Source organism: Tetrao urogallus, assembly GCF_951394365.1.
Source record: "Tetrao urogallus genome assembly, chromosome: 11".
NCBI classification, from domain to species: domain Eukaryota; kingdom Metazoa; phylum Chordata; class Aves; order Galliformes; family Phasianidae; genus Tetrao; species Tetrao urogallus.
The window spans coordinates 12,172,987-12,187,467 of NC_136824.1; the positions used below are offsets into that span (position 1 = coordinate 12,172,987).

Sequence of the window (14,481 nt, forward strand, 5' to 3'; positions counted from 1 at the left end):
CTGATAATTCAATTTCACAATTTTAAACAAATACTAGACAATGTTAAGACAGTTCCAGCAGATGCCATTAGAAAAGTAACTTTTACCATTAGACAGTGATAATCACGTGGCTCAATATGAATAACCAAATGTTAACTGGATAGCAGTAAAATGATGCAAGTTATGAATTGTGACTACTCTTCACAAATTAAACATTCATTTTCCTTAGTCTCAAAATTAGAATCAACAGTCTACTGCCTCTTCAATACAAGGGGGGCATTGCAATACTTGTTACTGAAGAAAATATCTTCATTTGTATGTTTTGCAACAGTGATTTATGGACTGAATAAGAACCTCCTATTCTGATGTTTTTAGAAGTGTGTTTGGTCTCTGAAAAATTTTGTTAATATTTTGCTATAAGTAGTAATCTCCTATTCCTCCAGCTTAATCATGTGAATACAATTTTTTTTGCCCAATACAAAGAGTAAAATTCCCCACTAACTCCTCTTATCCAAAAGAAACTGTTGTAAATATGGACAGCCTATAAATGGCACATGATACGTGTTGCACCACATACAGGCTTTAAGATAATGCAGTTTGTAAATGATACGGCAGAGTTACAATTTTTACTTGCCTTTGCTTAAGCAGAGAAGCCCAAGGAGAACTTGGGAAATTTTAAAACCTAAGGCATTTCTAAATCACATTGAAACCTTTCACAATGGACCCAGGTTTTTGCATTTCCTGCTCAATCTACATTTCAGCATAGCACAGAATGGCAGCACGTGTACCTTCTTTTAATTTATTATGTCTTACAGAGAGCAGATAAAGTTTCTCACCCCCTCAGGTAGTCATTCTCAACTACAAGAAACTTACTGAAAGACAGAGAAAATATAAAGTTTCCAAGACAGCTTACACCATATAAATGTGAATTTAAGTGGCATATGAAAATAAGTTAAATATAGAATATTTATAATATAAATATATTTGTTCATGTTTATATTGTGTAAATTTATGTTAACAAATTAAATGCAGACTCCCTCAAACTGCCTGGAGGAGTTTCATCTCACTAATCAAGTATAGTGAATTCACAGGCAATCCTCAGTCACAGTTCTATCCACTCTTATAAATTCAAATCATTAAGCAGAACAAAGGCTTTTAGGTGTCCTTCATGACAAAATACCTTATTATAGACAAGAATTCCCTGGTCAGGTCCACAGTGTGAAATTTCACAGCAAATGAACCCAGTTCTATGTACTGTTACATAGTGTAAACCTTCATCTTGTCATAATAGTACTTTATTTTACAAGGGAAACCAAAGGCAGTTTCCATTTCCTCACATCCATAAAACACTGAGCTTTGGTGATTACAGATCCTACTTTATATCAGACTCTTACAACGTATCTATAGTAATTAAGAGACTGAAGCCCTGAGAAGTTTTCATTGTCTTAAGAAAATTGTTGACAAAACGAATATTTCTGACAAGAATCACACAAGGAAATTGTGCACATTACCTATTTCTTGCGTTTTTTGATCTGCTAAAAACATGTCACTAATTTGGATCAGATATTCATTATCTGTTCCATTGTTGTGTATGCCATCCAGGCAGCATTTGTAACATGTAATTTCCTCTAACATCTTAGAGTAGAATAAAAAACCTGTTCCAAATGGCACAACATGATATTGTGGAAGCACCTGTATGTCTCTGCAGGCAGCCTGTCTATCATTCTGTTGAATCTACATTACCACAGGGCTCGCTGTGGTTTCACGTTTGGTTTTGTTCTCTCACTGTGTTTTCCCCAGCAATCCATATACCTCATCTGACATTATCACAAAGTTTAAAAACCTCATGAAGATTTACCTGTTTTTAACACAAAGCACATTTAAGTGAATAGTTTTAGTCTTTGACATTTTCCAGTCCACTCTTAGCACCCTTCTGGATTACATGTATTGGCTATCTTGTTGGCTAATGTGTTTTTATTATCCGTGATTGTGAAAGACGACAGAAATTATGTTTCTCTAAGGTTATACCTGATGAAGTATAAATAGCATATGTCCAACTACAAACAGAGATATTCAAGGGTAAAAGGCAATTGCCTGACTATCAGGGTCTGCAGCTGCAATACCAGAGAACAATTCAGAAAGATAAGTGAAAAGTTATATTGGCTTTCCTTTCTACTCCTAATCAATTATTTCCAGGCATTACTATTCTCTTTATAATGACTGGGCTTGATGAGAAAAGGCATTAGACATCACCCCTGGTTATTGCTCAGACCATAACCTTTGCAGGGTTGAGCCTTCCAGAAGCTGCCTCCCAGATACCTCCATAACAGTCACATCTGTGAGCAAAACCCTACAGATCAAAACATCAGACTTGCAGTACCCAATTTGCTTTCCTCTAATTTAAAGCTCCTACAACAAGAACAGATAGATATATTGGGGAGGGAGGGGGGAGGTGGTGAAGGGCAGGAAGAAGAAGCTGTGACCTACCATGCACTAGCTGTAATGATTTTTTGAGCAGTTTTTGCGCGTAAATTAATTTCCTTCCTTCTAAAGCACAGTGGTATGGCTGTACAGGGGATCTACTGGGCAGCAACTATCAAGAGAATTATTATTGTTTAGACACTAATAATGTAGTCAGTTGGCTACAGGTAAAGAATCAGGTACTGTAAAAAGAAACGCATTCAGAGCTTGTTAGGGAAATTAGTGCAAACTTAAGCAACATCAATAGAGAAGATAGATCATCTTATCAGCAAGGTTCTTGAAATGAGGTGGTCTAACGTTTTCAAGTAAAAACCTTTGTAAAATATTTCAGATTCACCCATCTTATTTTAGATATTAATAGAAATTAAGTAACTAAAATAACAACAAAAAAAAATACAGATGTTTTGCATAAATTAATAGAAAGAGATGAGAAAGTCCAGAGTCCGAAAATCTGAACAGTTTCTATTCTGTGTCCATCTTTTCCCATAGATGAAAGAGGGAAGCTAAACCAACTACAATCCTCATGCACACGATTACTTCAGAGATTTAAATATGACATCAGTTTCCCTAAGGGGAGAATTACCTAGCTAAATGGCTAGCTAATTAGAGATAGTGCAAAGTTTCTTGCAAAGAACAGGAATACCTGCTGAGGGTTGGGGGGGATGGAGGGGGAGGGGTTGTGAACATCCAAATCAGGACCCAAATGATATACGCTGAAGCTATATAAACTGTTTTACTGAAGATGATCCTGAATTAATACAGCCGAGTTCTAACAAGATCTTATTACTTGGGTTTATATATAAGAGGACAGTTTTAAAATTAGAACTGTCTCATGACTAGGTATATCTGAACTAGTAGGAACAGATGCAGGACTCCTATTGCTGATGAAGGTATTAGTAGTTGATGTGATTAAGCAGACATTGCCAAATGGGTGTGCTACACCACAGTGCCCTGATAGCATCATACATAACACAGAGGCAAACTGCTGAGGACCCATAGACTGATGTGTGCCATACAAGTATGATAGACTGCTTGCATGCTGTCACGGATTGAATCCTTGTTTATAGAAGCAAAGACAGGAGACGTTTAAACATCTATCATTTAAAGGAGCCTAGGAATAGCAAAGGAATTATTTTAAAAGAAAGTGCATGGTGGAAAAAAACAATTCTTATCTCTGTTAGATCCAGCAACATCAAAGAACTACTTGTGTGCTGCAGTTCGACCATTTACTAAATATTTCTTAGAAATTTTGTTTTAATGTGCATTCTTTGACATAAAAAGGTTTCATAAAGCACCAATAATATAAGAATGTAGAATATAAAAATAAAATATAACCAAATAAGATAACATAGAGTAGCAGATTATTTTAAATATAGAAAAAGGACAACTAAGGGCAGAAGTACAATCACCGCTACCTCATTATTATGTATTTCAGGGCAAGTCATTGTGTGTGTGTGTGTGTGTGTGTGTGTGTGTGTGTACACTTCTAAAAAGGCCAGCAAAATTTCAGGGTAAGGTTGGAGTGTAGCAACAAAATGCTATATTTCACTTGAAGAACAGGAAAGCGCGTTAAAATCAGTTGGGGAAAATTGTTGGAAAAATATTTTAAAAATACATGCATTTTTAAAGTTTAAGACAAAGACCCTCCCTTGGCCCTTCAGTTTCAATAAGTCAGCCAAGCCATGATCAATCATTTGCAGCAGGTTCTTTCCGTTTCCTTGCTTGCACAGAACCTGTTACAGTACAATAAGAAGATGAAGAATCAATAAATGGCAAGTCCTTTGCATCATGTCTGAGAATCAGTATCCTCCACAAAAAAAAAATAAATAAATAAAAGAAGAAAACTTTTTTTAAAGCAGGGTAACTTGGGCTGGATGTACACGACTGCTTAATCAGGCTGTTCAGGATTTATAGGTTGGCAATGGAATTGTTGGTGTATAAAGAGAGCGTTAATAATGCCATCCCATTATAGATAAAACAATCATTTTATGTAAGCCGTGGATAGCTGAATACTCATTACTGTTGGTAACACAAATGATTTCGAATATTATATTTACAATTGCTTAAAGCAAACAAAATACTGTGCTACAAAACTGGTTTGCAAAGATCGCTGCAGCTACAAACCACTGTCTGAATAATGTTAAAATGTGAGTAGAGCCCATAGCATGGTATTTGCAGTACTTCACAATTTCACTGGATATAAAATCTTTTCAGGAGAAAAAGATATGATGTAGCTTATTCCAAATCTTATCTTCCTGCAGACTAATCTCCTTTGGCAGATAAGACCATTAGCATTGTATAAATTGATCAGGCACTAAATTCATCGGGAAATATAAATACATAGATCTTACATAATCAGCTATGCTGCAAATGCTAGTTTCATGACTATATAACTCTACTCCATAAAGAATTTTAGCAGCTGGTCAGGCCAGCAAGGGATTAAATGGATTTCACGTGACAATTGCAGCTATAGAAACTAAGTTATTATTTTCCTTTTTTTCATTAAAAAAAGATTCCAGAAAGAAAAAAATTACTATAAGAGAAGTGGGGCAGTTTGTGAGGGAAGAATGCTGAAATAATGTGCAAGACATGTAGACAATGAAGATATGATAAATAACCGTTAAGTTCAAGATAAAATGTTGAATTCAACTGGATATATTTACAGAAACCATTAAAATCTCTCTCTAACAGAACAGAGATCTACCACCATGGTGCCATCCCTTGTGTCAGCCCTGGAAAATATTCATTCAATTGGAAACAAGCAAAGAATTGCAGTCAATTTTAAAAGTAGCATCACAAAATAGACCTTTTACAGTTATTTCCTCTTCTAGAGTAAAATCCCTTGTGGATGCAGTATCATGTCTTCAGCTTCCTAATTTTGAACGTTAATTGACTCATGCATTTATTTAAATGCATATTTCCAAAATTAAAAATGAATTCTACATTTCACTCTTCAGACTGCTTCATAGTTTACTGTGAATTCTCAGGAAGAAGCAATTCACCTCTACAGACGTGGGATTTTTCACTAACACGAGCTTTCATTGACACAACTTCAACTGACCTGGAAACCTATAACTTACATTGTTTTCTAGCTCGTTCCTGAGGAGCGTTCTAATGCTATATATGGGATTTTATATCCCCTTAAGAATGCATTTTCTGTTTCCTGCATAATACATTAATGTATGATGATGCCCTTATTATAGCCTTTATAAGTTACATCTAGCCATCGAAGAACAGGTAATTCATCTCTAAAACACAAGATAAAATATCATTAAGCATGCTTTGCTTGATAATTACTATTCATTCAGATTAAAGAACAGTTGCTTTCTCATATTTAAATATGTACTGAAAGGCAAGATAGTTTCATTAGTAGCATATCCCATACTGAAATTTTTACTGATTTTTGAAGATACTAATAACATGAGTTATGTGATATTTTTACCATACATTACTAACTATTGCACCGTATGAAAGATTCCAAATACTAAGGTCAATATTACCTAAAGATTTCATTATTGTAATTAGCACAGACTGTTTCCTACCTTTATAGACTGGTCACTCCAACAACAAATGAGTTTCAGCAGTGAAGCATTCGCAAAATCAGAGGAACGGCGTCTACTCTTATCTAAAAAACATGTGCGATTTATGAACTGACAGAATACACAGTTGACAAAAAGAAGGATACTTAACATTTTGAATTTTTCACTTCAGCAACATAACAATTCAGCGAAAATAATTTCTCAGAAAACATTTTAATCTCATAACATAAGCATAAGGCATGCATACATTTATTCTCATTCAACATCATTTTGGTTCATTTTGTTTACAGTGATCTAATTATTTGCAAAGAGAGCAAACCCATCATGGCTTTTAAACATACTATACTATGTACAATCTAATGGTTAATTTAGAAGAGATCTATGCAACTGTGCAAATTTATACAAACCCAGGAATTTATGCTTTGTGACTAGCAAGTCTTTGAGCATTTCAGTGTTCATTTTGTAGACTTGTACCAAGTTCCTTCAAACAAATTAAATTTGAAGTTTATAGGATATGTTTCACATAGGACAAGGCTAAGTATGAAAGAACTGAAAATCTTTTTTTTTTTAAATTGGTCAAAAATCAACCAAATCTAGAAGAATCAAAGCTATAATGCCCAGATTAGTAGGTAAAAATGTAATTCTCCTCATTTGATCCTTGTAAGTGTATGACAATAAGAAAGAGAAAACAGGCTCAGATGGAAAAACATCTGAATCTGTCCACCACATTTCATTATGTTCTTTCTCTTTTGTTAATACTTTTCAGATTTGGAGCATGTAACTATGGTTTTTGCTAGGTAAATTCTACAACAACTTGTATGTTTCTTTACCAATAAACAGTAAAGTCTAAGCAAAAATACACTGAATTATATTTTGTGCAGTTAATCTGCCCAATTTGCTTTTCTGCTTACAGGCAACAATATTTGCCTGTGGTGAAGAATGTCAAATAACTGCAAGCAAAACTGGAGGGCCGCTAGTTATGAAATGTATTCCATATATTTGTGTATGGCTTCTATTATTATACATTGACTTTTCAGGTGCTTTCTAAAGTAAAGCACAATTTAAACTACAAGCATTTAAACATCACGTGTTCAGTCCACTTCTTCCTCATTTAGACTTCAATAGAGAAATGTCACACATTTCAGGACTTTGCTATGAGATTCCTTGCCAGGCAAAAATCAAGCAAATTAGTTGTACGACCCTTTGAATCCACACACTAATATCTGAATGCCAATACAATATAATGTCTTGAAAACAGGAAACTGATTTGTTTTTGGCAACTCTAAGTGTTAAAGCAACACCAAAATTCACAAGCAACCCAAACACACAACACATCCATCCACTGAGATGGTTCTTACTAGCTGATAGAAGAGCTAACCTGAAGCAACTCTATTGTAAACAAAGTGATCTTTCAACAAGCATTCCTGAGATTGAGAAAGAGTACAGGAAACAGTATCCTATCCAACATTATCTTCTGCTCTCATCCAAGCAGACTTCAGCTTTATGTCCATGTATGTAAAAATACATTGAAGGATCCTGTTCTAATGTGACTTTGTCGTTAATATTTTAGTAATCTCTACTTCTGTGCAATTTATCCATTTACTTTTCATCATCCCTTCTTTTTTCTAGCAAGTATTTTTGCTATCATCACAAGTTATATCAAGTAATAATTACAGCATGTCTAAGAGAGAAGAAAAGATACAATAAAAGCTGATTTAGATGGGGTTTTCAAGACTTATTTACATACCAGAAGGTCAAGCCATTACTTAAAAGAGTTCATGTTAGCAGTTTAGACAGGACTTAACCTATAACAGGAACACTATCTGCTAGGTAACATATTGTGAAAAATCTACATTCCAGCTTCTATTCTTTGGTTCACTGCATGCTGTAAGAAATTTACAGTGGCCTGCAAGCCAAGATCAGTGAATGACTGTCTATGGGACATTAGCATGAAGAAATTACTTTATTTTGCCTTAAGCCAAAAGTCTAAGGGCATTATTGAACAGTCAAGATAACCCTCACATTACTAAGGCAACAGTTTGCTTGAAGGGTTGTATATATTGCAGGGTGGGCATGTAACAGTGCTGAGGGAGATGGGGGAGGGTAAAGATGACCATTTCATTATATTTCAGTTTTTCAGATAACTAGAAAATATCTTAAGAAATTCAGCTAAAGTGTTTTGCCACACAAAATGTTTCCTTGAATACAGCATTGCTTATCAGTCTACATGCTTTTGTATGTAAAAATGATACTCACAAAAGAAAATAACAGATTAATACAATTTCTTTATGAACATCATTAAAACTAAAGAATATATATATATAGTCATTACTGAAGATAAGCAATATATTTTAGCAATGGATTACATGCAAAACATAACACCATAAAAAGCTAGTACTGCCATATTTCCATATACTTACTACGTGGTAACTCTCCATAGAAACTGGGAAATGAAGATATGGCTGCTTCCACATTTTGCCATTTGCTGTGTACAGATTCTGGTTGCTGTAGGCTGAAAGAATATGGAACTTGAATAAAATCTTAACATACAAAAATTTTATGTTTGATTAAAGGTGGATATTCATAGAATCACAGAATGACTTGGATTGGAAGGGACCTCAGGAATATCAAGTTTCAACCCCAGTCCCAGGCAGGTTTGCCAGCCAGTAGATCAAGTACTAGATTGGATTGCCCAGGGCCCCATCCAACCCTGCCTTGAACATCTCTAGGCACAGACTACCCACAAGCTCTTTGGGTAACTTGTTACAGCACTTTACCACCCCCTCAGTGAAAAACTTCCCTTAACATCTAATCTAAATGTTCTTACTACCTATTTCACTTACGTATGATATAATTTCTCTTTAAGAATAATTTGAATTTTTCACCCTCAACTTGCTATTGAAACAGTCAAATATCCATAAGCCCAAGACCATCATCTAGATGCAGGAACTATACGTACAACCCAAAATATTTTGATTATGACTTTAACATGATGTAAAGAAATGCATTAAGATAAAATTTTCATGCAGTATTTGGGTCATCTTTCTATTACATAGCATAAAAGTCTAAAAGCAATAGCTTTATTTTATAGGTCTTTCAGAGTTCTAAATTTTCATTTAGAATATGGTTGTAATACTTGGGATTTTGATACAGAGCTAGAACTTAGGAGACTAACATGTATATGAATAGCTTTAGGAAAACCCTTCAGTACTTGTCTCTGACTAATTCAAGAATGTAATGAAGAAAAAGAATGAAAACAGAAGAAAGCAAGGGAAAAGCCTTTCTGAACTCTTACACTATTTTAAACAATGTTCTAAATACTTTTCTATAGTGACTCTGAAGTTATAGCATTTAAAAATATTTCATCTTTAAAAATCAACTAGTAAGTTGTACTGTTACAAAAACTTCATGATACTAAACTCTGAAAACTGTCAGCTTGAGCGCTGTTACAGACACAGATATCAAAACTAAGATCTCGTGATAGCTTTTTCCTTTTTATATCCCACTTTTATAATGACATTTTTATGCAAGTTCCTTTATTTTCACAACTGTGATCAAATTGCAAAAAATTGCAGATTCAAAAACATCTTCATGAATAATAGTTTATAGACTCATCTCCAACTTCTTCCAAAATCATGCTTTTCATACTTTTTTCTTCTTTGGATTGCAAACTGTTTGTTTCGTGAAATGCTCAAATCCTGTCGAAAGATACTATATTTTTATTTGTTTTTAAAACAGTTTAGTACTGGTTTGATAGCATGTTCAAAACATGTAATTCACTGTTCATTGTTTTCACATCCCAACAATTTTATTCATGCAGTCGGGTAGACAATATTAGACCAATATACTACATCCTGAAACTTACTGATTGAAGTCATTACCTGAAAACTTACAAAAGCTCATCAAGAGTTCTTCAGCCCATGTTAACTGGGGGTGCTTAACAGTCAAATTCATGGTTTATGCAGAAACATAAATATACACATGCTGACCAAGACAGAATTTCTGTTCAAAATAAGATTATTTTCATCCAAGAATACACAATAATATATGAACTGCATTTTTCCAGTTTTGATTCTCCAGATTAAAAGTGTATTTATTTAACAGAAAAGAAAATCCTTTCGCTCTCCTGTAGTAATAAAATCAGATATGCCAAAGAAATTTAAATTTTATTATTGTATTCCCTGGATCTAGGCACAGTTGTCTGTCAATGAAATAATTCTCCCTATAGACCAATGAGTATTTCATTGCCACATGCAAAGAAATACAGCATTAGCAGAAGAAAGTTAGAATCCTAAAATCGTAAACCACAAGGCCATGGTAGTATTGTAGTAGTAACATACCTGGACATCCAGCTACACTGCTAGAAATAAATGTGCTTATCTATTAATATGAAATTGGGCAAGAATTTGAATACCAGCTACATACATATTAAGTATTTACTCACTGGCTAGTCTGTACACATTTTTTTAACCTGCTCTGAACTTAAATGTTATAAAGCTTCACATTTCTTGGATTTGTACTCATGTGCCAACAGAAAATAAACTTTCACAGGATGGAAGGTTATATAGCTGTGAAAATGAAAATACTGAAAAGATAGAAGAATCCTGATTAAAGAAAATGAAATTGCTTTTTATCTTCCATATTAGTAATTGAGCTAGTAAGAGTTGGGTTACTGCAGTAATAATTAGTAGATCAGGACCCTTGCAAGCTATATAAAACATCTTACTAACTTCTTCAGTAAATGCTGCAGCAAATTAAAATTCAGTATTTAGTTTTTCCCTTGAGCATGCAGTAGTTTTAACTAAATCAACTGCTGGAGCAAGTGTGGCTACTTTGTACTTTTAGAAAGCAAATTGTAGAAAGTCACATGTTCTTAGTTTCTTTTAAACTCTTAAATAGGCAAAGTGTATTATTGTACCACAACTCAACATAAACAAAGCTCATTTCAATCTTGAATACAAAGTGAACAATGAAAGGATATATCTCACAGGAAGATTTCAAGAATGAATTAACATCAACTGTGATAATTCCCTCAGAGAAATCATAGAGGAAAAAGTTAAATGAATGATGAATCTCAGTATCACGTTAAATAAATAGTCCTATTCATGCTATGCTTAGAATTAGGGCACAAAAAAAGAGGGAAAGGAAACTTATGGACCACATATCAAACATTTTGTAGCAGTTTTTGCAATATATAGGAAAAAAATACAGTCTGAAGAAAGAGCCATGATGAGAAAAATACTTTGTCATCAGCAGTACAGAGGAAAAGGCCGGGTGACTAGAGCCTTTCAGGTCTGTGTTGATTCACCTCATGTAGTCTAGTTCTGATCTAGTTCCCTGAAAAAGAGTGCTATCCTTCTATATTACGAAAAAAAAAAACAAAAACCTACTTCTCAGTTATTTTCCAGATGTGTGAGAGACAAAGAATAAAGAAGGAAAAGCCTCTAAACTTAGTATGAGTGTGCAAGTACAGCCAGGACAAAAAGAGGAATGTTATTTCTACCCAGACTTACAGCACGTGCTATTTCTGCTAAGGAGAGCAAAAGGAAAATTCAAAGCTTAAAAATACATATAAATATTAAATAACAATTAAAAAAAAAAACAACAACAAAAAACAAAGCATAGGGAGAAACTCAAGACCTCTTATTCAGATGAGGTCATTTTTTTCTATACAGCTTTCATAATTTTATGGAAGAGATGTTCCAAATACAGAGTTTATGTCTGGAAAAATGTTCAAATCTAAAATGTTTCTATATTTATATATCTCTGCCAGAGCATTGTACAACAAAGTGCAAACAAATTTTGTTTGTACAAAAAGAAATTGAAGTCCAATCTGGAATCCTGGAAATATCATTTTGTGTAACATCTTGCATTGAGTATGGAACAGCTGGCAATGTAATAAGCAAGAAGAGCAACTGAGAAATCCATGTTTGTCTTGTAGGATCTTGCATATCTCCTGAGGCATCTTGAACGCCTACAGCTTTGTGGAAGATGCACAGTCCTTTGCAGCACAAGGATCAATATTTTTTGTTCTTCCTATTGCCTCTAGGCTATAGCATCAACAACACTGAAGTTAATTGTCCCGAAAATACTAAATACAGACCAACATAGGTTTTCTGAATGACAACAGTCTGTGGACAGACAATATCCATTGCCTGATTAGTATGCTCTATTTGGCTGTGTCAAATAATGTTGAGCATGCTATTTTTTTTCCCCTTAATGCTCAAAGAAGCACTAAGTCAATTAAATTTGTTTTAAGTAACAAATGCTATTTGGGATCGTTCTTACAACATGAGAATATTACTTCAGATAGGATAACTAGGACAGATTGTTTTTGGCTCACATTTTGTTTATCTATGAAGACAGGGTAAGTATATTACAGGAAGTGAAAGTCAACACAGCGCAAATGTGTTAATGCGTCCAAATATGTCTTAGGAGACCTCATTACTCTCTTTAAACTCTGAGAAAAAGCATTCCCTCTGAAAGACAGGATGTGAAGTTGGATAGCTCTAATTCTTCTTCAGATGAAACAAGTTTACTCATCAGCTAAATAGAAAAACAGATATTTAACTTTCTTGCAACCTCCTTTCATTTTAAGAGCATTCTACAAAACAAAGCTCTAGAAGAAGAAAGCAATTTGCTGTTAAGGAAGACAAGATTTTCTTACCTTTCAATTTGACTCGTATATGCTGAAGGCATGTTAAAAACTCTGTTGATTAAAAGTATTCTGCTTAATAAGAAAAAAATTATTTCAGCTCCCTTTGTTCCGTAAACATTATTCACTGCTCCATCTTTCTCACCAGTGTGCCCTTCGGTTGCGGCAAGGTACTTGTTTGATAAATCAAGCACTCTTTTTGAAAACAAGTTGCTTGAAGTGTGTTCTTCTAGCACAACACCATCAGTACATTTCCATCCCGGCAACATCAATGAGAGGTGGCTTTCATTTGACACAAGTCCAAAAGCAACCGGGCTCTGCAGCCTTAAGATATCTAATTGCCCAACACAAAGATTATCTATTTCTTTATCTACACCCCAGGGTAAGAGACATGACAAAAGCAGTTTAGCTGTATCTGTGGTGATGTTCACATCAATGTTTCCTGATGGCTGCATTTTAGTCTTTCTTGAACTCTTCATTTTTTTCTGTCTTTTTATGCCACCACTTTCTTCCAAAGGCCTAATTGTGTTAGAATCTATATTGACCTGGTTTGCACAAACAGTACCTACTTGTCCATCCACTGACAATGTGAACCCAGCAGTTTTATTTCTTTTTAATGTTAGCGCTCTTTTCTCAGTAGTACTTTTGGCTCTTTCTAGAGCATCATAATTGTGGAATGAATTTGATGACTTCAATCCACAGAGTTGAGATGACAGCAGAATATCCACAAGTTTTTCCAGATCAAATAAGAGAACATGAAAGTTTGCGTTGTTCCATTTTGTCTTAACTGGTAAAACAGTAAAGGGCTGTTGAATAAGGCTGTTATCTGTTACCTGAAAGAAAAATATTTAGCATTCAAACAAATCCATAGTATTTTGTAGTTTTGGAGATATCAGCAAAGTTGCACAAGGAATAGGCTAAATCCATTACATCCCCCATTAAGTTCAACGTAATTGCATTTATTCACTTGCTACTTCAGAACAAGATTTTTCTTTTAAATAGTTTATGCAAAGTGACATGCTTTTAAATATTGTAATCAAGATTCTCTAATGACTTTGAAATATAGAATAGTCCAATATATTTTTATTGCAGAGGTCAAAATACATACTTTTTTTGAGACACACTTCAGATGCTTTTGTAGAAAAGCAACTACTTTAGTTCACAGAAATCACTGTGACTCACTTTGCCAAGGGGAGCTTTCTGAATGTGCTAAGAGAATCACCAAGTGTTAAAGTCAAATTTTGAGATGGTGACAAAACGGCTATCAGAATCCTGATTTATTTGTTAAAGAAGTACTTCTATCTTCAGGAAACAGCAGACATGAGTATAAACTTCATTTTGATTCCTTTACCTTTTTTCTTTAAGCATTTACAACTCATATGCTTTTATTGTCCTGCACTAGCCTATGCTCTCAGTGCTGTGTTCATACTAGGAATTTCATCTTTACAATCATAGAATCAGAATCACAGAATGGACAGGGCTGGAAGGGACCTCAAGCACCATGAATCTCCAACCCCTCTGCCACATGCAGGGCCACCAACCTCCCCATTCAACACTAGACTAGGCTGCCCAGGACCCCATCCAATCTGGCCTTGAACACCTCCAGGAACGGGGCATCCACGACCTGTCTGCAGCACCTCACCACTCTCGGTAAAGAATTTCCCCCTGACATCCAGCCTAAATCTCCCCTCCCTCAGCTTAAAACCATTTCCCATAAGCAAGCACATACAAGCAGAAACATAACAAAGGAGCAAATTTTCAGCCCAGTGAAGCTTTTGTAGAGAGGCAATAGTGTCAGAGGAAAACAGGATTTTCTAGATCATTTAA

The 14,481-nt window shown here is 34.7% G+C and overlaps 1 protein-coding gene across 1 annotated transcript in view; it reads right to left on the reverse strand.

The window, feature by feature from the left end:
- Nucleotides 1-14,481, reverse strand: part of WDR72 (WD repeat domain 72) — a gene marked incomplete at both ends in the record, with an annotated part of 95,962 nt that overhangs the window by 38,367 nt on the left and 43,114 nt on the right. The window contains 3 exons of the mRNA XM_079540737.1: nucleotides 6,003-6,085; nucleotides 8,420-8,511; nucleotides 12,667-13,487. Of these exons, the coding sequence (XP_079396863.1) occupies nucleotides 6,003-6,085; nucleotides 8,420-8,511; nucleotides 12,667-13,487 (996 nt within the window). The remainder of the gene's footprint in view (nucleotides 1-6,002; nucleotides 6,086-8,419; nucleotides 8,512-12,666; nucleotides 13,488-14,481) is intronic.